The sequence below is a fragment of the Ovis canadensis genome, chromosome 17 (assembly GCF_042477335.2).
Source record: "Ovis canadensis isolate MfBH-ARS-UI-01 breed Bighorn chromosome 17, ARS-UI_OviCan_v2, whole genome shotgun sequence".
Classification (NCBI taxonomy): domain Eukaryota; kingdom Metazoa; phylum Chordata; class Mammalia; order Artiodactyla; family Bovidae; genus Ovis; species Ovis canadensis.
In genome coordinates, this window is record NC_091261.1 from 72,527,680 (window position 1) to 72,553,587 (window position 25,908).

Consider the following 25,908-nt stretch of genomic DNA (forward strand, 5'->3'; position numbering starts at 1 on the left):
AGGAACCACACGACTCAGCTGAACTCCAAGTACAAAGTTTATTTCTATTACAAGGATGTTAATAATAACAGTAATAGTAAAATAAAAAGAGGGGAGGGGGCTCTGATTCTTGGTTTTCAGAGCCAACCACGAGTTTAGGCTTCAGTCCTGATTAAGGCAGAACCCAGCATGGCTCTGGAGGGCACAGGGAGCCCCTGGCCTTCTCCATCAGAAGGCAGTGAAGACAAAGAAGCCGTGCTCCCCTCAGAAACAGAAGGCAGTGATGCCAGATGCCAAAGAAGCAGATTAAAACAAAGCCCATAGTCCACTCACCTGAAACTCATCTCCAAAAGCCTTGTTCCTAACACATACTACAACTGGCCTGAACACTTTACCAAAGCTCCTCCACGCACCCCAGACCCCAAATTCTACAGTGGGGATGGGCAGGACACACGAGACGTTACCCCCAAGGTCCCAAATCAGGCCAGCACAGGAAGAGCATCACCTCACTGGTGGGACCAGCTTTCCAGAACCTTCCCTCTTTCCCACCAGGACCCCACAGCACCATGAAGCGACGGTGACAGTTTGTCAAAAGATGAAGCCCTGGTGGGGCGAAGGGCCCTAACGTACATTTCTGTGCTGTCAAAGGCAGCAGCTAAAGCTGAAACATTCTCAACAGCCTCCCTGCCAACCCTCCCTCAAACCCCCAAACTCCCACAGCACAATCTCAAAAGACACAAAATGGCCATAACCTAGAAAACGTTAAAATCTGAAAGGTCGCCCCTGCCCACAGAGCCCAAGGGGCAGGGCTGCACCGTGACAAGTCACGCGGAGAAGATGGAGCCAGCACGCGAGTTCTCTGCGGACACTTGTTACTCCTCCTCTTCTTCCTCCTCTGCATCCCCAGCTCCCTGCTGCTTGGGGGTTTTTGCCTGATGGACAACAGAACAAAACAAGGTTTATGCAGAAAGAAAGAAGGACGATCCTCCTGAAGAGCGCCAGAATGCCAGGCTTCTATGAAGCCACCTCCTCAAGAGCCAGAGAGGGGTCCTTCAGCTGCCATCAGCCTGAGGCCCAGCAGTTTCTCTGACTTCAAGGACCACACCAGCCCACCCCCCGGAGTCCTCACTGAGCTTTATGGGCTGGACCCCTCTCACCTTTGCAGTTCTGCTGCGGTAGCTGGCAGCTGTGGGGGTGACCCGGGGGTTCCTGCCACCTTCACTCCTACCGCTGAAAGAAAAGGATTGGAAACTCATTCCTGAGATGCCCCTGAGCCAAAGTCAGGAAACTCAGGACAGAAACAGCTGGAGACAGACAAAAGCAGCTCTCCAGAAGATAAAACTAATGAATAAAAACCACAAAGGGACTTTCTTGGTGGCTCTGTGGAAGTCGCCTACCAATGCAGGAAGACGCGGGTTCTATCCCTGGTCCAGGAAGATCCCACATGCCTCAGAGCAACTAAGCCAGTGCACCACAACTACCAAGCCCGGGAGACACAACTACTGAGCCCACGCACCACAACCAGAGCCCACACGCCACAACCACTGCAGCCTGTGCTCCTAGAGCTTGTGCTCCTTTAACGAGACGCCACTGCAGTGAGAAGCCCATGCACCGCAGCCAGAGAATGGCCCCTGCTCACTGCAACTAGAGAAACGCCTGTGCAGCAATGAAGACCCAGCACAGCCGAAAATAAAAAACCACAGCGAGCAAAAGGACATTATGAATCAGGCCACGATACAAGCAAAATCCACGCTTCCATTCTCCTGAGCTATCCCCAAGCTCTCCTCCCAAGCAATGTTTCTTACCTTGCTCCGTATCTCCCTGAAGGCCCACGGGGGAAAGAGGGCACAAGGTTTTCTGGGTAGAGACTCCGAGCAGGGTAAGCCGCTGGGACGTGGCCAGTAGCCAGAGCCCCGTTATGGCTGTTTCGACTGCGCCCCCGGACACCCTGGCTGTCTAAGTTGTTGAGCTTCAGAGCGCGAGGAGGGCTCGGCTGGTACCCAGGCCTGGGGCCTGATGTGGACGTTGACAGGCGGTTAGAAGGAACTGTCGTATTGTTAGGGGGTCGGCTAGAGGGGATAGGGTAGGCAGGCCCTTTAGCCGTTTCCTGCTTGAGATCATCCATGTAACCAGAAGACAAGTCTCCTGAGAAGAGAAAAGAGCACCAGCTTCAGGGGAAAGGCTGCTCTTAGTGCTGGATTTGGGGCAAGAACAAAAGATCCTGGGTAAAAGATGACTGCCTCGTCCCTAAAGGATGCTGAGACCCGTGTCTGCAGGACAGGGTTGAGAACATTAACCCACACTGTACACTTACCACCTAAGTCCTCACCAACTAGTCAACAGCAGTGCATAAGCAAACTTTGACAAATCACTTCTAACTGGCTTTGGGTTTCCAATAGTGACTGGGTTTCAAAAACAAGTTTACTTGCCTAGTCTCGAGACTATAAGAATACTGAGGATAATTCTGATCACCCTACTCTAGGTGAGCATATTTCAGCTAGAAGCAGGGGCCCAGGGCAGCCAGGGTAAGGTGTGAAAATTACCTCCCAGTCATCCACTAAGTGTACTGACAGGGACCGGCAGCTGAGTAAGCATTGATGCTAAGCATATCTCATGGCTGTCCCCAAAGCAGCCGAGTCTGACCCAGGACCACAACTAGCCCCAAAGGAGTCCTCAGTGAACTTGTACTGCGCTTGCTAATTTGGGGTGCAGGTAAACCCCATTTGAGTAGCTGATGAGAAGTGCAGCCCTGGCACAGCCCTGGCCCATACCCTGGTGTCGGACACGCCTCTTGGGCAGTTCTGATGAGGTCTCTCGAGGCTGGAGATCCTGGCTAGGGATTCCCTCCGACACGTGGTTGTTTGCTGTGGCTGGGCGTTGGTCACACTGGTCCTAACAAGAAAAACCAGAATTAGTACCCAGTCATTCCTATGAGATGAAGCACTGGGAGGAAAGGAACACCGGGCTTGCGGAAAACACCTGATGGTGGGTAGGAGGGTGGCAGGGTGGTGTCGATGGGCCAGGATGACTTTGACAACCACCGAGAGGAAGGGCCTGGGAGCGAGAGGAAGCGATCTGGAACAGAGCAGTCGCTCTTACTAGCACTGCCTGATCAGGGAGATCAGGAGGCGCTCTGATCTGCGCAGGGATGAAGGAAGGCGGATCCTGCGAGCCCAGGAAGGTCTGCCTACACTGTGACCACGGAATGCTGGCACCACTGCTTATTTTGTGGTCTCCTCTAGGGGACAACAGCAGTTAGCTTATCTACTGCTTGGTCCAAAGGCATAAGTGTGACTTCAGAAATGAAACGTGTGGTGTTCTAGCAACAGCTCTATGGCATCAATTACACAAACGCCTCTGAAATACCTTCAGTGTTGACTCCCATAACAAACAAGACTGGGCAGAAAACATATCTCCCACTAAGACACTGGAATCCCAGACTGGGAAAGCTGAAAGAGGACTTCAGATCATCCAGTCTAATTCCCTCATTCACAGGCATCCCCTGTGAGGGGCTGGGACCCATTGGAGGTCAACCATTAGGGCAAAGCTAGAATCAGCTTCCAGATTCCTGGAATGCCAAGATACAAATGCCGCCCCAACAGGAAGAACACACATGGTCAAGAGCAGAAACTGTCAGGGACCTGAGGGGGACTCCTCTAAACTCTCTGGCAAGCCCTCCATACCTGCTTACCTGGCTCCCGCAGCTGCAGCTCGTGATACAACGGTTTCCACTGCCAGAAGGCAAGGAAAGTCCAAAGGCCGGAGCTACTGTGTACCTCAGCTCACAAAACAGGACACGGCCAGTAGCCAGATCAGGTATGTATGCAACTTCAAGGCCAGAGAGGCCTTCTCGGCTCTGAAGGCCTCAGGTTCACTCCCACAGGATGAAGGGGACAAGACAAGTGCCCGGCTCTTCGGGGACTCTCACCTGGTGATGGAACAGCACCTCCTCTTCCAGCTGGACCCCACAGAATTCACACGGGATGACAACGCTTTCCTCCATGGGAGGAGAGCTGCTGAAGCCCATCAAAGACTCAAACTGATCACTTGCAGACTGTCGCATCAGCTTCTGGAAGATAACATCAGGGTCCTCCACCCCTTGGGGGGAAGTGCTGCCCACATTGAGCGGAGGTAAGGCACATGAAGGGTTACAGCTTGTCTGTCTCAAAAAACACAGGTTAAAACAAAACAAAGGGGAAAAAAAACAAAAACAGAAGTTAAGGAACAAACTAAATTCCAAAAATATTTTCAGGAAGTCACAACATTTTCATAATGCTTATTAATATTTGGGAAAAGGACTAAAAAGGGTCAGGGGAACACAGATGAAACACTCACTCTGCTTTTACTTTAAACATTGCTGTACTGTTTTAATTTTTTTAAGTGTGTTTTTATGTGATTATTTTCTCTAAATTAATTTGAAAAGCTTCAAGATTCTTTCCACAGACATACAGTAAGAGAGGCCCATATATTCTTTGTTATCCCTGTGTATGGATTTTCTTATGTTGCTCCCAAACCAAATACTAGATGTATTCAAATGCTGTATTGTTCCACATATAGGGGAATGCATGTTCCACCCAGAGCATAGGGACCACTTACTAGCCGTGGAAGTACCAGACTAGGTCAAACCAAATCAGAGTAAGAACGTTGAGAGGGAAAGGCGCTCCCTCCCCCATCGGAGCCACTCTTCCAGCACAAAGGCTATTCTCTAATCCTTCCTAAATAGCACAGGAACTTTCAGTCATTCAAAAACTACCTGACACCTTTCATACACAACGTATTAAGAGATTCAGAAACCAAGAAAACCCAGAACCTGTCCTCTAGGAACTCCACCTAGTGGTACCGACCAACAGGGTCAGCAGGCCACCCCACAGGGTGAGGGTGACGGGCTGAGAGAGAGATGGGCGCAGGACGTCTGGGGAGCACACTGATGGGCCCTCTGGCCTAGCTTTCAGAGCACTCCCCAGGATACTTTCCTGAGAGTCGTGTCTGAACCAAGTGTGTGAGCGAGGGGTCTGTGTGGCTGGGTGTGTTAAGGAGACGGGTAAAAGGCCACACACGTCCAGGCAGAAAAAGTAAAGTGCAAAACAGACCCCTAGCCCTCCCAGGAACTGCAGGGACTTCAGCAAGGCTCCTGTAAATCAAACATGGCATGAGATGAGAGCTGATTACAAGATGGTCTCAAGAAACGTACAGTATCTCCACAGACTGGAGGCAGCAACTGGGCCTGCTGGCATGAACGTTACTTTGCCCAGAGAGAATGAGGCCGAATTCTCACACCCACATGTGAGGCACACACAATTACTACTGGATTTTCCCTGGCAGTTCAGTAGTTAGGACTCCATGCTTTCACTAGCGGCCAAGGGTGCCGTTCAATCCCTAGTTGGGGAACTAAGATCCCACATGCTGTGCAGCACGGGCCAAAAAACCAAAATACTAAAAAAAAGAAAAAGAAAAAACACAATTGCTCCTCTCATCACAAGAGTTGTATCAATTTGCTCAAGATTTTCCATGTTCTGTAACACCAATACGGCCGCACACATTCTTCCTTAAAGCTTAAAGCCCTCAAGGAACTCACAACCCACCTGATGGTCAATCAGCAGTTCCTCTGGGTAGAGCTCCTCACAAAATTCACAAGGCAACATGGTCTCGTCAACTGCACCTAGGTATCAGGCCACACAGACTCAAAGTGAAAACCACAACCTTTTATACCCCTTAGGAGGGGTCGACAGGAAAATTTGATTTCCTTAAAACTATTAAATATGAAGACAAAATATATTTTCAGACCCAAACAGTCTTTATAATCAACAGATACTTGCAGTAGAACTTATAAAGAATGTACCTCAGAAAGAAATGTATCCTAAAAGGAAATTTGAAGAAACAAGGAAGCAAGGGTGAGCAAAGAAAATGGTGAACACATAATATACAAAATGATAAATATGAGTATATAAACAAGAAAACTCTACATCAGGGTGTTAAAAGGAAAGCAACAGAGAACACTAACATCCATCAGTGGCATTTAAGTCATAAAGGGATGATCCACATTCTAAGCTTACTGTGTCAACCAAGAGAAGTGTGAGGAGGTGGACTAAATTAAGACTTTACTAAGTTAAATAAGTATGTTGAAATTTCCAGGGCAACTACTACAAGAACTACAAGAGAATATAAATTCCAAACCATAATGAAACATGCAAACAAAGAACAAAGTCAATAAGGCAATCTAAGAAATGAGCAAGAAAGGAGAAAGTAAACGACACTGAATCCAGAGTCTTCATTTGTCACAACTGCGCTATTAAAATGTTCCTTTCTTCACCAATCTAAATCCTCAGGTCCGAGCCCTGGTTGGGGAACTAAGATCTCACATGCCATGCAGCTTGGCCAAAGAAAAAGAAAGACTCAAACTTAAATATCTGGATCCAGGACCAATTCCTATTCTAAATCAACAAAATGTTCAAAGTTAATCCTACTGTCCTTAAGGTCATTATTCTTACAGTGACATGAAGAAAAACCACAACTGAAAGCTGCCTAATTTTCAGGTCCCTAAAATCTTATAAGTTGAGCATTTTAAATACAACATGCCTTTCTCAAACATATTGTTCTCTAAACAAGAGACCCAAAAGGTGATTCACTGTTGATAATCCAACTTTTATTTTTAAAAACTTAGTTTTAATCCAATGATACTAAAAAAAAAAAAAAAAAAAAGAACTGTTTTTAAATGGGGGTGAGGGACCAAAGTTCTCTACAGACGAAGGACAACTAATAAATACAGAACAGAGGAAACATAAAAATCACCATTTTACAACTGCCATAATAACACTGGATTCACGCAAGAAACATCAATGAATTCTAAAACTGCTGGATAGGACTGTGAGTATCCTGTTCCCCAGCAATCTAGAAATAGCACCCTACACACAGCTAATACGAAGCAAAAAGGCTACCTGCACAGTGGAGGTATCTGACAGACTCCACTCTGACACATAGGACAGACTGACGTCTTGAGAAAGACACAGCATGGCCGGTATGGCACTCCTGCCAAAACTGTAACATGAACTTACACGTGGGAAAAGAATCAGACACATCTTCATTGAGAAAGGAGGAGTCTACAAAACAGCAGGCCTGGACTCCTCAAAAATGCCGAAAGAAAGGAAAGAGGTCAAGGAGGGGTGCTTCCCTAGTGGCACAGTGACTGAGAATTCACCCACCAGTACAGGGGAGACAGGTTTGATCCCTGGTCCAGGAAGATCCCACATGCCGCTGAGCAAGTAAACCCGTGCGCCACAACTACTGAAGCCTGTGCACCACAGCAAGAGCAGCTCCCGCTGTGAGACGCCCACACGCCACCACCACAGTCGCCCCTGCTCGCTGCGACCAGAGAAAGCCCACATGCGGCAGCAAAGACCCAGCACAGCCACAACCAGATACGTCCTTTAAAAAGAGCGAGAGGGTAGGAAGCCAGACTAAAAGAACCTAGAAAGAACTAAATGTATAATGCATAATCCTGGATTTCAAAACAAAATTAAAAAGCTCTCAAGGACACTATGTATAAGTAAGGAACTTTCCTGAAAGTGATATTTGTATTGTGTTCACATAGGAGAATGCCCTTGTTCTAAAGAAATACATCTTATGACCATTTAGGGATAAAATGTTATGTCGGCAACTTATTCTCAAATGGCTCAGGGGGGAAGAAATATAAAGATAAGTGGAAATACTAAAATTGATGAATATAAATGAGGGGCATATATTAATAGATAGTCACTGTACTTACTATTCTTGACAATTTTTAAACAGAGAGTTGAGAAAAGCAAATAAATGAAATGAAAAAAACCAAATTCTATCTCATGAAAAACTTGCAATCTTATATGAATTGTGACATAGAGACAGAGGCTAGTGCAGAATAAACAAACACACCCCTGATGTCATTCAGCGTGCTGGGACCTTCACGGGACTGGTCTGCCTCATATATGACCCTCCAGAGGTCCTGCTCTGCCAAGGCGGGGGCCTGGCCTTCATTCTGCAGACTGAGGGCCAACATGAAGTCCAAATTTGCACTGTCTTCACCACGTTCTTTGGGGGTCTGCCGGCTTCTATTCCTTTCCTGCCTTTCTTGTTCTTCCACTGAGGGGGGGGAAAGAAACAACAACTAGTATTTAAGAAATGTTAGATGCTCCCATCCCTTAGTTCAAGTCCAGGCCTAGCAAATATTCAAGGTTTTCAGGAATCTGTGCAGGAACAAAAGAGGCCCAGCCCTACAGTGCTCACAGGAATCCAAACATTAAGACTGCCATGATAAAAGGCTCAATTATTATTCTAATTGTTTTCTTAGTAAGTAGTATAAATAAGCTGTAACTATGAAACTGGCACTGTGCTAAGCATTTTACGTGTATTTTCTATTCAGACAGTAAAAACTCTGCCTGTAATGTGGGAGACCAGGGTTCAATCCCTGGGTTGGGAAGATCCCCTGGAAAAGGGCATGGCAACCCAACTCCAGTATTCTTGCTTGGAAAATCCCATGGACCAAGGAACCGGTGGGCTACAGTCCGTGGGATCACAAAAAGTCGGACACAACTCAGTGACTAACACACTTTCTGCATGATAGCAGAACGGTTTAAAGCATGAGGTCAGACAGCCTGAATTCAAACCCCAGCTCTACCACTTACCTACGTTCAGAAAACTGTTGCGAGAACTAAATGAATTAACCCAAGTAAAGCACTCTGTAAATGCCTTTAGGCACACAAGGGTACACTCAGTAATGTCAGCTATGAACAGCACTGTCACCCAACAATAATCCAATAGCAAAGAGGTTCTATAGGAAAGTTAAGTATTCTTCCTCATGTTACAGTCAGGTTTCTATAATTAAGATCTATCTGGTTCCAAAGCCCTGTTCCCATTTGCCCAGATCCTGATACCATTCCAGGTTTCTACTCCCAGACACAACTCACATAGATTATTCTGAATTGGAAACTGGGCTGTCATGCTCCTTTGGTTGGTGGTTCTACTTTGGAAAAGGTCTGATTCAAAGGCTCTCAGGGGCCTTCGAGGGAGCCTCATGGGTGAGTCCAGAGCCTCAATCTGTCTGAGCTGGGACGCAATCCAGATCCCATCTGGACCCCAAGATCCATCATGCGCATTAGGTGGCATGGCAGCCTCGACTCTCTTCTCCACATCTCTCCCACACACTTCAGGGTGAGTCTTCAGATCTTTCACCAGGACATTGCGCCCACAGGTGCCACATAACTCCGTCCGGGCACCACAGTAATCTTCATGGTCCTTCAGTTTGAGAACAGAAAGTTCCAGATCACAGTGCTGGCAAAGGGCAAGCCGTAGAGGACACTCAGTCTCCTGTAAAACAGAATAATGAGGCAGTTAATATTCCTAAGAGAGGTCATGCTGTTGCATAGGGCAAGGAAAGCAAAAAGTATTTACAAAAATATTCTCTTCCAGCCCTAGCTTTGCCTGCCATGGTTTTCTATGTATTTAAGAGTCACAGCTTCCCTCTTTGTCCTGCCACCAGATTCTACAAAGGGAAAGAAAATCTTATGAGGAAACTATTCACTACTTACAGCCACCCTATCGTCATCTTGTGTACACGTTACAAAGGAACCCAAAATCAGCCAGCAAAGTCCAGGGGCAAACAGCAAAAGCAGAGCAATTCCCGTATGCTTGTCAAAGCTCCCCCAGACCAATTTCCCCTTAGTACTCTGATTTAAGTACCTGGCAACGAGGAAAAGTGATTGTCCTTTAAAAAGACACTGACTTTTCCAATCTGCACATTTGTATGTAGCACTGGCTTTTTTTTTCTCTTTAAAATATTTATTTATTCATTTATTTATTTGGCTACACCAGGTCTTTGTTGCCACACACAGGATCTTTAGTTGCTACATATGGGATCTAGTTCCCTGACCAGGGATCGAACCTGGGCACCCTACATTGGGAGTGGAGTCTTAGCCACTGGACCACCAGGAAAGTCCCATATTACCTTTAAATTAACCAAATAAATCAAGAATCATCAACAAAGGGACTTCCCTAGCCTAATAAAATGTAGGTCAAATGCTTAGAAAAAGCAATGAAAGAGTGCCAAATTATTTATAAGATGTTTATCTCTGAGCTTTGGGGTCTTGAAGTAGTTGTTTTTATATTTTCCAAGTTTTCTACACTATGAATCACCTTTGAAAATTATAAATTAATAAGTTAATAGCTTTTTTCAGGTACATAGAATGAAATGCACAAATCGTAAGTACATACCTTAATGAGTTTTTACATATATATACACACTCCTGCATGACCACCAACTAAACAGTTGTTGGGATTTATTAATTGGTGAATATGTTTATGTTCATTCAAAATACACACACACACACACACACACAGAATTCCCTGGTGGCTCAGACAGTAAAGTGTTATTAATTGGTGAATATGTTTATGTTCATTCAAAATACACACACACACACACACACACACACACACACACACACACAGAATTCCCTGGTGGCTCAGACAGTAAAGTGTCTGCCTGCAATTCGGGAGACCTGGGTTCGATTCCTGGGTTGGGAAGATCCCCTGGAGAAGGAAATGGCAACCCACTCCAGTATTCTTGCCTGGAGAATCCCACGGACAGAGGGGCCTGGTGGGCTACAGTCCGTGGGGTTGCAAAGTCACGACTGAGTGACTTCACATATACACACACACACGCACGCACACACACACGTACACACACACACGGCTTCCCTGGTGGTCAGGTGGTGGAGAATCGCCCCGCCAGTGCAGAGGACACAGATTCAATCCCTGGTCCAGGAAGATCCCAAGTACCTTAAGGCAACTGAGCCCATGGGCCGCAACTACTGAAGCGGGCACGTTCTAGAGTCTATGCTCCAAAACAGACGCCATGGCAGTGAGGAGCCTGCACACCACAAGAGGGCAGCTCCCACTCCCCACAACTAGAGAAAGCCGGAGTGCAGCAACAAAGACCCAGCACAGCCAAAAATTAATTTAAGAAAACCACACTTACCAACTACGCCCAATTTTATCTCGACTAGAGACCAAATGATACTATGTTCTCTCTTGTCAAATACTGTGAATTTGTTTGGGTGTAAATAGCATGTCACCCAAGCGATCAAGAAGTCAAAATGGAATTAGAAGAAAGAAGGCAGGCTGTGTGCTTAAGAGGCTGTACCACACTGGCTATCCCAGGCTTGGTTTAGCACCCAGTGAGCCTGCCAACAGTCACACCCCAGCAGGAAGGACTCGGTTCCAAAGGCTCTGGGGCTTGAGCCTGAGGCACAGCAGCCGTGCAGTCAGATCTGGCAGCAGACCGTCGAAGTCTCAAGTGGGCTCAAACAGGCTTTGAGAGGCAGTGTGCCTGGCGCTGGCGGAGAACAAAGACTCCACAAGACTGGCTTTCTGCTCTGCAGGCGGCTCTGTAATCTCCCCAGGACTGGCCCCATGGTGATTCCCTTCACGGTACAGGGAAACCAACCTCGTGCTTCTTTAGCTGCCTTTTCTCCAACTTCTTGTTACACTTGCAGGTCACCTAGGGTAGGAAGCAAGAATGAGTAAATGGGCTTTGTGACAACACGCTCACTTGCTGTTACACAACAGCAAGTCTAATCCGCTTCTGAACATCTGAGTGCGTGGTGGTTCACCTGACAATGTTCTGTAGCCATGTGCGTCTCCATGTCAGATTTGGGAAATGGTTCCTTGCAGACAGGACACACACCAATGTTCCTTTGACAGTGGATCTCATGGATGGTAAAGTTAAACACAGGAATTTCTTTTTTGCTACAGAAATAGATCAAAGAAAAAGGCAAGAATTACTGATATCTATGCCCAGAGGAATCACAGGGAAATCTGTCTGGTCCAATCTTCAGACTCCATTACTTCTCTTTAGTGAGGACCTAACAAATAAGCTCTGTGACTGTTACTGCCCCTGCTTTCCAAGAATTAACTCCTGGAGGTTTTCAGTCTTTCATGCAACACTGAGTTCTCAGTGCTGTGCACAACCTCTAAATGCTCAGCCTCACTTTCTAGACGTCAGAGTTCATCACAACCAACAACATGAAGACAGATGCCATGAGGAGCTAGCTGAGGTAGGCTTTTCCAAAACCATCCATGCTCCAAAGCACAACGATCCACTCTAAGATTATTTTTTTTTAATAAATAAAAAAAAAACACAACATCTACCGTTTACTTTCAGTCTCAGCTACCTTTAATCACATTAGATTTTATGCCACTAAAGTCAAACCAAAAAGGGCAGACGCCAGCTTTGGGACAGTCAGTGGGGAAGGGATCCTGCCCCCTTTATGTCTCACATGTCTTTCAAAGTAGGCTGGACATGAACTGGGAACAAGCTCTCTGGTTGGGTTGGTATAAACTTTACTGCAGAGATGTACCAAAAGGAAATCCTGAATCCCCTCCCCCAGAGTACACATACACTCAAACCAGAGGCACGTAACATTCAAAGGCCTTCCTTTCACTCATTCGGTTATGACCATTAGAAGTCTCCAGTTTCAGTCTAACTAAAGGAAACATGAAAAGAATGTACCTGTAAGTATGTCACCTAGGATAAATTTTCAGAAAACAAAACACTGAACAGGATAAATACAGACAGTTACACAACAAATCTGTAACCACCTGTTTCACCCCTGAAGCTGATACTACAGAGACCTTCTCCCCCATCACGCTGCAGATTGTTTCTCTTTCATAGTTTTCATCTTCAGACACAGTCTAAGAAACATTTCAAAGCAGGATGACAGGTGTGCCTCCAGCTAGTCATACTCCCAATCTGAAAGACTAAGACACCAAAAAAATATATAAAAATTCATTTTCATCCAAAGGTAGAACCATCAAGGCATGTACCTTGATGTCACTCGCACCCTAGTCATCGAGGCAGCTCTCAAAACAAAACTGGAAGGGGACACAGAGTAACAATCAAGTGTGAGAGATGGGAAGAAAACTCAGACGGATAAGAGGGAAACTACCAATGCTTCGACACCCTTAACGTCTCCTTATTTTACCAAAATTCCCAGCTTTCCAAGGAAACTGTCAGTTTTAAATTAATTCAGCTTAAGTTTTTCAAAACTGAAGAATATTAAAATATATAGTGGAAGGAGCTATAAATCAAAGTTATCATCTAAATCTATTAAACTAATAAATATCAAAATTACTAAATCCTACTATTAAAGATGTTATGAAACTAGTACTCTTAACAGATTGCTGGTGGTAGTATAAAACCACTGCTTTTAAACAGTCTAAAACTGCATTTCTATTTCTAGGACCATTAACAGTTAAAGTGCGTTTAATAAAACAAAGACCCTGTCATTAAATTACTTGTTAAAGACCAGTAATTCCACTCTTGGGATTATGAAGATTTTCATTAGTATCATAAAATGGTAAAAAACTGAAAACCATTAAAAATACCTCAACTATAAGGCAACGGTTAAATACTGTATACCGACAAAGCACAGGAAGCAAAGCCATATCCTGATTGCAAATCCTGTGTTCACAGATGCCACAAAAAATTAAAGCCAGCAATTACCTCTTACAGTGTTGAGAGTCAAGATTCTTTTTTGGTAATTTTGACAACAATTTTCTTTAAACAGCCAAAGTCAAGAAAGTAAGTGTCTGGCCTTTATTTTACAGGGCTCTTCAGGACAATGTACTGGCACAGAGCATTCATTCTACATGTATAATGCCACTAAAAGCTTTAGGGTTAAAAAATATTAAGGACCATGACATAAAGAAGCAAGAGTCAAAAGCAGTTGTCAGGTAAGATCACAGAGCATTTACAATGTCACCTTTTGGGAAACCTTGAAAGAAGATAAAAGACAACTGCAATAATTACACAAAATGGTTGCCTGATGGTTACTTTTTTTTAAATTTAGCTGCCAAGGTAGTCCCACCAAAAGTTCTAAAGAGAGACAAAATACTAATATACTTGCCTCCTACCTACAGATAAAATTAAGATGTTTTAAATGAGAACACATTCAATTCTAGATAAAACTGCTAAAAGCCCCAAGGAAGAACTAGCCAAGTTAGAGATGAAATTTCATTTTCCGAGGTTTCCAAAAAATGGAAATTTTATTTTCCAAGGTTTCCAGAAAAGTCCCCAGCAAGCTTCCAAATGACATAGAACCATGCAAAAATAAGAAGTCAAAGTTTTCTAACACTGAAGCTTCTGTTTTTGAGACCCAAACTCTCCCATCAACGGACAAAACAGTAAGAAAAGAGGTAACATGCAAAAAAACAACAACAACCACCACCACTTTCAATCACAACAAACTGTTCTTTTTCCTGGCCCAGGAGGTTTAACTACAGCGTATACTCTGATGAGCACCTTAACTTTTCTTAGGGAACAACAGGAATATGGCTCTAAAGACAGAATTTTAAAACCTGGAATTTAAACAGGGCTACTTAGATGGGCGGATTGTACTGGCTTGGTCAGGTTTCCATGCTAATCTGCCTTTTTTCTTTAAATTGCTTTGGCTTTGAATAACCTTGTTTTCATTAGCTTTCCATTAACTTACCCTTTCTTTTTTTAAAAAAAAGTCCCTTAGCATAGGGACATTTATATACTATCCTAGGTTTGAGATTCCTTCAAAATGTAGTGGACTGAAAAAATAAGAATCTCTTAATTGATGTTAAAGCCAATATGTCTGTTTCTTTCTAAAAACACAAGGTTTTCTTGTGATTATTTGTATAACTGATTATTACACTTGCATCAGAAACTGTATGCATAAAACCTAAACAGAGCTAAAATAGTTTTTTTTTAAGGTGAAAGGGACAGTGACACAGTACCAAAAAAATACCCTATAAGGCTGGCACAGTACCAAAAAAATACCCTATAAGGCAAGACATTCTCACAGAAATAAAATCTTAATTTTATGCAGGGAAAGAATATTGTGACCAGCAGTTGCTCTGATTGTATCCTAATGCTGCCGAGAAGTTGAGAAGAAAGCAAAAGGCAATGAAAAAAAAAGAAAGAAAGAAAAAATTTTATCAGGCTCATCTTTCAACAGCCTCTCCTTCTACCACAATTTGGTAAGTTAAATATAGCACAGGTAGTTCTGCTTTGCTTTTTTCTTTTGCTGTCAGTAAGGGAACTTGGATATCCCTAAAATGCCAAGTTCTTGAGAAAGCCCAACCAGAAAATCAGCTGATTACAAGCTGCACTCCTAAGTTTCATTTCAGCAGAAAAGGAGTTGCTCTCTCTTGTCACTCTTGTCAGTTAAAAACACGAATATAAGAAAGCTTGACATTCAAGTCTGCACCCAGTCCTGCTCCTAACAGTTCTGGAATCATGCAGGACTGCTGAAAGACTTTGGCTAAAGTTTTTTTTTAAAGCAATGGAACATTCTTCCAGTAAAATCCTTTACAAAAACAGCTGAGCTGTTCTGCTGTACACATAGAGCCAAGTCCACACTAAACCATGATCCCATTCAACCTCAAGACAGCCGCTGTAACCACTCAGGGAGGTCCTTGCAATACACTTTGAAAAACACTGCTCTAGTCCAAACATTTCACTATATTTTTATTATCTCTAAAAAACATATGATATTTTTCAGGAAGATGAAAAACAAATTCCTGAACCTATAGGTCAGAAAAGTGAGGATTCAAAGCAGTCAAGTGACTTGCCAAAAGTCATTAACTAATTCACGGTAGGAACCAGACTCCTAAGTCTCATCTCCATCCCATCAGTCTTGTCACTGCTCTGTGCTACCTAAACCAATCACCTTGTGGAATTTCTAAGACAGGCAATTTTATCTAAAATTGTTTTAAAAAAACTTTAATCCCATATATTTGCATGACATGTTACATGGCTCGAATTTTAACCTGCCAACTACTAAACCAACTGTTTACAGAACTGTCCTCATTCCAATAATATTTCTTCGATTTCTTACCAATTGTCACACAGTCGAGTGTCCTGGTCATTTAGAAATTCAGCCATCTTGAGCTGTTCCTAAAAAAACAACAAAGGAAGAAGTAGGATCTTTCCATTTCATTTCTGTTTTAAGAATGAACACACACACACACACACACACACACACCAGTGCACAGAAAATGTCACCAAAGCCAGTTCATTTCACTTAATACCCAACACACTTGGGTCTGATTATTTTCATTTTAAAATAACTTGCCTTGCAGGGCTTCCCTGGTGGCTCAGTGGTAAAGAATCCGCCTGCCAATGTAGGAGACACGGGTTCGATCCCCAGTCTGGGAAGCTCCCATGTGCCGAGCAATCAAGCCCTTGTGCCACAAGTTCTGAGCTTGTGTTCTAGAGCCCGGGAACAGCAACAAGAGAAGCCACCACAGTGAGAAGCCCACACACCACAACCAAAGAGGAGCCCCGCTCTCTGCCAACTAGAGCAAAGCCCACAGAGCAGTGAAAAACCAGAACAGCCAAAGAGAAACAATTACCAACAAAAAATAAAAGTAATGACTTGCAAAAACAGCACAAAGAATTCCCACATATCTCTCACCCAGTACATCATAAATAACCATAGTAAAATTACCAAAGGGCAGGAAACTAACACTAATACAATACTAGCAACTAATCTACAATCAGTTAATGTCACAAATCATGCACTAATACCCTTTCTTGGGTTCAGGATGCAATCCAGAGTCCAATATTGCATTTATTTGTTATTTCTCCTTAATAATCTTTGATCAGGGATATTTTTTCAGTCATTCTTTTTTTTTTTTTTTTTGACCAAGCAGCATGCAGGATCTTAGTTCCCCAACTAGGGACCAAACCCTCAAAACCATGCCTCCTGCAGCGGAAGAACGGAGCCCTAACCACTAGACCGCCAGCAATTCCTTCAGTCTTTCATCCTGCATGACCTTGTTAAATCTAGGCTAGTTATTTTGTAGAATATCCTTTAAGTTGAATTTACTTGATGTTTTCCTGTGCTTAATACATTTTTGACAAAAATACCACAGAAGTGATGTTGTGCTCATCTCAGGGCATTATATCAGAAACCACATGATGTCAACAGTCATTATTACAGATGAGGCTAACTTTGATCACTTCACTGAAATAGTGTCTGCCAGATTTTGCCACTATGAAGTCTTTGCGTCTTTCTAAACAAGATGTTAACGCAGAAAGCAAAGTTTTGGCAACTTTAATACCAGTATTTACAATATTCAGATTACCCCTTTCCATGACGCAAAAATGGTCTAAAATACTGCCTCGTAGTAGGGTTCTTGAATGGTTTACACCTTTCCAAACTAACACTTTTCAAAACACCTACTCGTTCATTCAACATAATTAAGACCGTGTGCCACTTGTACCCTAGTCCTAACAATACAAAATAACAAAATATATTGTCCAATCTCTAACACAACAACAACTGAGTGATAGGGGAAAATTAAGCAAAGAAACTGACAAGTATTTTGATGTTAAAGTTAAGTAGACAAATGAAGATTGAATGAAGGGAATCTACTCTAGATAAGGGTGGTCAAGGAAGACATTTCTGAGGACATGACATTTAAAAAAAAAAAAAGACCTGAAGCACAAGGATCCATCCATGCAGAGGAAGATAAGAGGATGGAACAGAGAAAAACCCACTCAGGCACTGGGCCTAACAGGCAATGAGAGAAAGTACAGGGAGATCTGGAGGAGCATAATGAAAAGGGGTAATGATTCAAGCCCTTATTCTGCAGGAGAGAAAATACTGGATTATTTTCCAGGTTCAGTGATAAACCACAGAAGAGTTTTAAACTAGGAAGTGAGGAGATTAACGACATCCACTCTGATGTGATGTAAACCAGTGACAGGAAGCACCTATCTATGAAAATAAATCATGTTCCCCAAAGGGGTAAGCCTGACAACTTTTCTCAGGGCTGTCTGACTGATCCTAGGCATGCTGTATTCCATCCCACCAAAGCCAGGGTCAGGGCCTCTGAAGAGTCAAGTACCCGGTTCTCTAGCTTCAGGGGGGTTGGGGCGGCACGCAGGGCTCGGAGTTGGTCCCCTCCGAGGGTCAATTCCGCTTCTGCAGTTCAGCAGCTGTGTGCTTTAACCTCTCTGGGCCTTTGGATTCCTCACGCAGAAAGGGTCACTGGGAGGAGTGAAGGAGCGAATGCATGGAAGCGCTTTGGTAAGGAAGTTTCTTTTAAACCTTAGAAGGAAGCCCCTCTTAGGCGAAGGCCAGGACTCCCAGGACTTCCTTGTGCCCGAGGTGGGTGGGGACACCACCGCAGGGTCCACACGCCAGGAGGCAGTTTCCCGAGGGGGAGGGGTGATCCCCGATGGGGAGTGGAGAGGGCAACAGCTTCGCCGATCGTAATCGACATTTACCGGCTGTTTACTGATGGCTCAGGCGGTAAAGAATCTGCCTGCACTGCAGGGAGAGCCGGGTTCGATCCCTGTGTTGGACAGATGCCCTGGAGAAGGAAATGGTAACCCACTCCAGTATCCTTGCCTGGAGAATCCCACGGACATAGGGGCCTGATGGGCTGCAGTCCATGGGGTCGCAAAGAGGCGGGCACGACTGAACAACTAACGCTACTGATGGCTAAACGCTTTTACATGGACAGTCTTTTCATCCAGACCACAATCCGACGAGGTGAAAAAGTCATCACCCCCATTTCAGAGACCACGCAAGAGGAAATCCGGGGGAGACAGCTGCTGCACTGTTCTGAGTCCGGGCCTCGAACCAGGTCCGTCCGCCGACAGCCCACGCCAGGCCACCCGCGGCCCCTCTCAGGTTGGCAGCTCTGGACTCGGGCCCCGCCCCGCCCCGCCCGGGGCGCGGTGCCCACCGTCCGCTCCGAGCTACGGCCGACTCCCAGCCCGGCGGGGCCAAGGCCTGGAAGGGGCGGTACCGCCGGAGCCGTCGAGGCTCCGCTAAAGAGGAGCAAGGACGGCCTTTCCCACTGGCCAGGACAGACTCCGCGACGCGGGCATCTTTCTTTCTTTTTTTTTTTTTAACGAGAAATCCCGCGATCTCAGGGGCCCACAAAAGCCCACCCTCGAGATGCCGGCCTCCTCCCGAAACTGGAGCCCGCAGGAGGCTCCCCAGACGCTGGCCACCGCTTCTCTCACCTGGGACGAGACGAGAGACGCCAAGCAAATCCGCTAAGTCGCCGACACTGAGCCTCTACGGTGAGCCACCGCGGCTGAACAACGGCCCCCGAAGCCGCCTCACCACTTCCGACCGTCACGGAGGAGCGCGCCCATTGGCCAGGAGCGGACCCGATTCTCTGTCCATTGGACGGCACTGGTGTCGGTCTCGGAGCCCCACCTTCTGCGTGCCGATTGGCTCCGCAGGGCTGCGGGGGAGTGTTCCTAGGAGTCCCAACCCCTGCACATCTGGAAGGAGCGGCAGAGACCTGAGCTATGAGCCTAGACCCTGCTGACATGGGCCAATAATATTTGCATGAATAAACTCTGTACAAACATTACTAATATTCTTTATATATCAAGATAACTAACGGCATTTGTTCTCTTGTCATGGGCCATTAATACTTATTAGTCATTCTCGTTGCTATTATAATGCCCTCGTGCCAAGACATCTGCAAGGCTCTGCCCATATTTGAGCACTTGGCTTTATACAGTGAAAGAGCGAGTGCATGACAGGCAGGTTTCAGTTTCAGATTCTCCACTTTCCGCCTGAATAGATTCTCTGAATTCCTCCTCCCTCATGAATTATATATATAAAATAGTCGAATATAGAAGAGAACATATTATTTACAATATAGCAATTCAAAGTAATTATTTTTTTGCAGATTATAATTGCAAGATATTTATGACATAGTGGTAAGCAGGAGAAGCAGGTCACAAAGCATTGTTTATTTATAACAGGATAGAATGCTTAACTTAAATGGATCGTAAATTCTCTGTGATTCCCAAGATATAAAGTTCAAAATCAGGCAAAATTAATCTAAGGTGAGAGAAGTTACTATAACGGTTCCCATTTGGAGGGTATGATCTGCAAGAAAATATGAAAAAGATTTCCAAGTACTGGAAGTGTTCTATAACTTGATCTGCAAAGTGGTAAACACATGTACTAATTAGTAAATGGTCACTAGGCTATACAGTTAGGATTTAAACACTTTTCACCGTATATTAAAGATAACATACCACTCTGTATTGTCCTGCACCTTGACTATTTTTTTGTAATACTACACATTCAGTCTTGAAGATCTATTCGTTTTTAGCTCCTGTATCTGAAGCGTCTTTACACTTTTTCAGCAGTCATTCCGTTCTATGATGTGCCATGGTTTATTGAACCAGTTCCCTGTGGATAGACATTTCGGCTACAAAATGCTTTTTAAAATTTTTATTTTTGTATGGCTATGCTAGGTCTCCATTGCTGCGTGGCTTTTCTCTAGTTGAGGAGAGCAGGGGGATACTGTCTAGTTGCAGCTGCAATGCCCGGACTTCTCCTTGTTGCTGAGCATGAGCACGTGGGCCCAGTAGTTTCGGTTCCCAGGCTCTCTAGCACAGGCTCCACAGGTGTGGTGTGGTGCACAGGCTTAGTTGCTCTGCAGCATATGGGATCTTCCCAGATCAGGGATTAAACCCATGTTTCCTGCATTGGCTGGAGAATTCTTTACCACTGAGCCACCAAGGAAGCCCCAAAATGCTATTTTTGAATACATCATAACCAATACCTGAAGTCCACAACTACATCAGCACCAGCCTCATTGATTTGCTCAGCATATTTATAGAGGGTACCATATGTGCCAGGCCCCAGATGAGATCCTGGAGCTTTACTGGCAAACAACATGTCAAGCTCCCTGCCTTCCCAGAAGCTTGCCAGGAAGAGAGGCACAATGGCAATGACAATAACTATGATACTGCTGTGGTATAATAAAGAACACAATGTATCTGATTTTTGTCCCTGGCACAGAATAACCTTGGAATTTCCTGAGCAAATAGGAGCATCTATGTTATGCTAGTGAGGTGACTCAAAGTGAACCCCTAGATAGCTTCAGAATGGTGGGCTGGGGACTTCCCTGGTAGTTGAGTCGGTAAGACTTCATGCTCTCAATGCAAGGGGCCCCAGGTTCAATTCCTGGTCAGGGAACTAGATCCCACACGCTACAAATAAGACCTGGCCCAGCCTAAACAAATAAATATTGGGAAAAAAAAAAAAAAAGAATGGTGGGCTGATCCCCAGAAAGACCAATCACATAATTAGAGAATTGGAATTTTCCACCTCCAGAGAGGGGAGGGGTCTGGAGGCTGAGTTCAGTCAGGTGACCAGTGATTTCATTTATCTTGCCTTTAGTGATGAAATCTCAATAAGAACTCTGGCACTTAGGCTAGAGTGTGCCTGGAGCGTGACACACCCTGACTCCACAGGGAGAAGGCACCAAAGCTGTGTGTTGTCCCTCAGGCTGCATCCTATGTGTCTCTTCATTTGGCCGTTCCTGGTCTCTATCCTTTACAATCAAGCAGTAGTTGTTAGCACTTTCCTGAGTTCTGTGGGTCATTCTGCGCTGTGCTGTGCTAAGTCCCTTCAGTCATGTCCAACTCTTGGTAACCCTAGGGACTGTAGCCCACCAGGCTCTTCTGTCCTTGGGATTCTCCAGGCAAGAATTCTGGAGTGGGATGCCATGCCCTCCTCCAAGGGATCTTCCCAACCCAAGGATAGAACCCATGTTTCCTGCGGCTCCTGAATTGCAGCCGGCTTCTCTACCGCTGAGCCACTGGGGAAGCCTGTTTTCATTCTAGTGAAAAGCCTAAGAGAGTCACGGGAAACCCTAAATTTGAAGCCAATTGGTCAGAAGTCTGGTTGATCTGGGGACCCCTGAAGTATGGCCAGTAATTGACATGAGTGCCATCTTGTTGAGGATTAGTAAGATCTGTTTTTCATGCACAGCAATTAACTTCTGACAACGCATGTGTAGAGTTTCTCCTTACACTGACAACCAATCCTCCAACCCATTGGTCTTCACCTGGATATCCTGCAGTTTAATTCAAGACTCACACTAACTGCCTGATCCCACAAGTTAAAGGCTCAGTCCCACACGCTGCTCTTCCTCCCCCAGCTTCTGCTGCCAGTCACAAGCCCAGTTTGTCACCATGCTTCTGACCAACCAGCTATAAATTGAAGATTCCCACAATTCCCTCCTCGTATTTGATAATTTGCTATATTGGCTCACAGAACTCAGAGAAACACTTTACTCAATTTTCCTGCTGCTGCTGCTAAGTCGCTTCAGTCGTGTCCGACTCTTAGTGACCCCTGGTTTCTCATAAAGGGTGTTATTAAGGATACAGTTAGTTGATCAGCCAGACTAAGAGGTACACAGAGCAAGGTCTGAATGGGTCCCAAGAACAGGAATGTCTGTCCCTGTGGAGTTCAAGTGTGGCACCTTCCTGAAGGTCATAGTTTAGAGGTTTTTATGGATGTGAGTTTGAGCAAACTCTGGAAGAGAGGGGAGGACAAAGGACACTGGAGTGCTGTAGTCCATGGAGTCGCAGAGAGTCAGACACAACAATGGAGGTTCAGTTACACAGGCATGATTGATTAAATCATTATGGCCATTTGTGATAAGCTCAATATCCAGCCCCTCTCCCTTCTCTAGGAGGTGGGCAAAGGGTGAGACTAAGAATTCTAACGCTCTAATCACCTGGTTGGTTTACCTGGTAACCAGCTATCTAGGGACACACCAAGAGTCACCTCATTAGTATAAACTCAGGTGTGGTTGAAAGGAGCTTATATGAGCAACAAAGAATCCTCACCACTAACACTCAGGGGATTTTCCAAGAGTCTCAGAAGCTCTTAGGCCAGGAACTAGGACCAAGACCAAATATTTCTTATTTTATCACCGTGTCACAGGGACTGAGTCTGTTCATGTTTGGAGGCAGGGGCTACACCCAGCTGGGGGTGAAACAGAACAGTGAAGGTGTAAGACCACCCAGCCCACAGTGAGAGGGCTCTTCACTGCAGTGGCCTCTCTTGTGGAGCACAGGCTGGAGGGTGCTCAGGCTTCAGCAGCTGCCGTGCAAGGGCTCAGCGGTTGTTTCAGGGCTCTAGAGCACAGGCTTAATAGTTGTGGCTCATGGACTTAGTTACGCTGAGGCGTGTGGGATCTTGCTAGACTAGGGATCAAACCCATCTCTCTTGCATCGGCAGGCAGATTCTTCACCACTGAGCCACCAGGGAAGCCCAGGTTTCGGAAGTTTGAAACAGATTTTCCCATAGCAGCTGTATTACACTGGCAATTCCAATCTCAAACGCATCTGTGAAATGTTATTCAATTTATAACAAAGCTATCCCCTAATCCTATGAACTAAACAGAATCCTTTCAACAAAACTTGATTTTCACTAAGTCAACCAGAGTTGGGTTTTGTCTTGTCATTAATAATCTTGTCTGATTTAAAAAAAAAAACAACACTATAAGAACCTGAATCCTTGAGAATGTATCTCCTTTTCTCCCTTGCCCCACCCCCACACACATACCCTTTAGCCACAGGAACAGAAAGGGAATCATTTTTTTCTCTCCTTGAAGCTGCTTTTTGGACCAAGAGACTTCTAGGAAACTAACTTACATATAGGAATCTTCATGCTGTGTAATTACAAGGATGACTAATACTGTTTTCAGCAATAAAAAATAAATGGACTTGGGACTTCCCTGGTGATCCGGTGGCTAAGACTCCCTACTTCCAAAGCAGAGGGCCCAGGTTCCATCCCTGATTGGGGAACTAGATCCTACATGCCTCAGCTGAGAGCTCATATGCTGCAGCTAAAGACCCCACACGCAGCTATGAAGATGCCCCTCGAGCCGCAACTAAGACCCGGTGCAGTCAAATAAACACATGGACTGTGCTGTGCTAAGTTGCTTCAGCCATGTCCGATTCTTTGGGACTCCATGGACTTTAGCCTGCCCAGGCTCCTCTGTCCATAGGATTCTCCAGGCAAGAGTACTAGAGTGGGTTGCCATGCCCTCCTCCAGGGGATCTTCCCGACCCAGGGATCAAATCTGTGTCTCTTATGTTTCCAAAGAACTTTGGCAGGCAAGTTCCTTATCACTGGTGCCATCTGGGAAGCCCAAACAAATACACAAATAAAAATAAATATTAAAAGAAAAAAAAAATAGACGCAGCCAGCTACTCCAAATCTTTGTAGACTCCTTTGCTGCTCCTCAGCCTCACCATGGCCTCCTCTGGTTTGCAAATACTGGAGATCATCCTGACGCTGCTTGGCTGGGTAAATGTCATCACGTCCTGCACCCAACCCCTGTGGAAGGTAAACGTTTTCATCAGCAATGGCATTGTGGTGGCCCAGGTGGTGTGGGAGGGGCTTTGGATGTTCTGCGTGGATGCAGTGCGAGGTGTACAACTTGCTGCTGGCGCTGCCCCAGGACCTGCAGGCTATCGGAACCCTCTGCATCATTTCTCTACCTGTGGTCCTGCTCTACCTGCTGGTCTACCTCGTGGGAACCAAGTGCGGATTCCAAGGCTTGTCTGGTGCTCATCTTCCAGATCATCTTTGTCATCTCAGCGGTCCTGACCCTGATCACCGGGTGCTGGACAGCCCACACCATCATCTGGAACTTCTACAATGCCCTAGTGTCTGAGGCCCAAAAGCGGGAGCTGGAGGCTTCCATCTACCTGGACTAGGTGACTTCTGGCCTATTGTTGCTGAGTTGGGGGCCACTGTCCTGTACCTGCCCTCCTGGGGTAGGGGGTCCTAGGGCTCCAGTCATTATATGGCCTGATACTCACCATCAGCCCACACATTTGGGGTTCTTCCAAGTGCCCCACTAAGAATTACATCTAATTCGAGTAGGGAAGTGGGGGTTCCTTTGACAGTGGAGCCCAAACCTTTGAGCTGGAGTCAAGGAGATGGTGATCCATGACAATTTGGGGGCTGTTTTTGCTTTTTATTGAGGGTGGGAGGGCAGTGGTTACTCCATTTGATAATCCACGTGGGCTCTGTTACTGGCGTTTCTCAGCTTTGAATGATGGAGCTAAAAAGGTGATGCTTCTGAGTTTCTGTGTCACTCTCCACCCTGGACAACCCTATCTTAGAGGCCAGCCTGGAGCTTCGGGCCCCATGTGAAGGGTACTTGCTGTCCAGGTGCTCTCATCCTGTCCCCTGCTGATGCTGGCAGCAGGGCCTCCTTAGGTGTGTGTCATCGCAGCAGTCCTGACCCTGGTCACCGGGTGCTAGACAGGCCACACCATCATCTGGAACTTCTACAATGCCCTAGTGTCTGAGGCCCAAAAGCGGGAGCTGGGGGCTTCCATCTACCCTCCTTAGGTGTGACACACACGCCTTCCCTTACTGGTCAAGTCTCTGGAACCCCCAGATGCTCTTGAGCCTCAGAGAGCCTCCAGAAGGGCAGGTGACAAGTTACTGAAGACCCGCCCACAGCCGTGTCCTCTGATCTCTGGCTCCTGCACCCTGAGTCATGGCCCCCTGTACTAGCCCCTAACTCTCCTGTGCCCAGCCCCTGTGTACGTCTGCCCTGTCCTGTCTGCACTCACCAGTTTTACTGAATAAAGCATGTTCTGTTAAGTTAAAAAGGGAAAAAAAAAAATAGATGGACTTCCATGGTAGTCCAGTGCTTAAGACCCTGCCTTCCACTGCAAGGGGATATAGGTTCCATCCTTGGTTGGGGAACTAAGATCTCGCATTCTACACAACTTTAACTTCTTACAAATGGGTTACTTTTATAAGCACACACACACACAAAGAATCAAAATTTCTCCCTCTTCTCCCGATCTGCACAAAATGTATTGATGAGAGAATCCTAAGTCAGACTTTTATACTTGCTGACTGCTTTGTATGCCTTGTTGGTTGAGTAATCTGGCATAATATAGTTCTCTTTTTTACCCTATTTTTCAGTTTTATTGAAGCATAATTTACAAACCCAGAAGCCATTTTAAGTGCACAGTGCAGTTTTGACATCTGTAACTATGACTACAATCAAGATAGAGTTCCGATCATTCTTCTCCGTCTACACTGCTCACCGAGACCC

General features: G+C 45.4%; 1 protein-coding gene, 1 long non-coding RNA gene and 1 pseudogene across 2 annotated transcripts; 2 read left to right on the forward strand and 1 right to left on the reverse strand.

Moving 5' to 3' along the window:
* Nucleotides 1–19: 19 nt before the first annotated feature.
* TRAFD1 (TRAF-type zinc finger domain containing 1) lies at nucleotides 20–19,157 on the reverse strand. The gene is made up of 12 exons (XM_069558142.1): nucleotides 19,016–19,157; nucleotides 15,870–15,928; nucleotides 11,616–11,751; nucleotides 11,450–11,503; nucleotides 8,916–9,315; nucleotides 7,885–8,091; nucleotides 5,562–5,638; nucleotides 3,908–4,138; nucleotides 2,751–2,871; nucleotides 1,785–2,124; nucleotides 1,137–1,209; nucleotides 20–911 (listed from the first exon to the last, which is right to left on the reverse strand). Exons 2-12 carry the CDS (start codon nucleotides 15,914–15,916, stop codon nucleotides 852–854), a joined length of 1,746 nt encoding a protein of 581 aa, XP_069414243.1. The 5' UTR covers nucleotides 15,917–15,928; nucleotides 19,016–19,157; the 3' UTR covers nucleotides 20–851.
* Nucleotides 11,088–14,962, forward strand: LOC138422744 (uncharacterized). Its single transcript, XR_011250003.1, has 3 exons — nucleotides 11,088–12,059; nucleotides 13,612–13,737; nucleotides 14,859–14,962. It is a non-coding gene; the product is annotated as an uncharacterized lncRNA (long non-coding RNA).
* A 4,920-nt stretch (nucleotides 19,158–24,077) lies between the features above and the next one.
* Nucleotides 24,078–24,704, forward strand: LOC138422524 (claudin-6-like; annotated as a pseudogene).
* Nucleotides 24,705–25,908: the final 1,204 nt, after the last annotated feature.

Excerpts from the sequence above, each read along its gene's own strand:
- TRAFD1 (XM_069558142.1), bottom strand. The coding sequence starts at position 15,916 with ATGGCTGAATTTCTAAATGACCAGGACACTCGACTGTGTGACAATTG. Across the intron at positions 9,316-11,449 it reads GGCAGCTAAAGAAGCACGAG|GAGACTGAGTGTCCTCTACG; the intron begins GTTGGTTTCCCT and ends TCTGTTTTACAG. Across the intron at positions 2,125-2,750 it reads GAGGCGTGTCCGACACCAGG|GAGACTTGTCTTCTGGTTAC; the intron begins GTATGGGCCAGG and ends TTCTCTTCTCAG.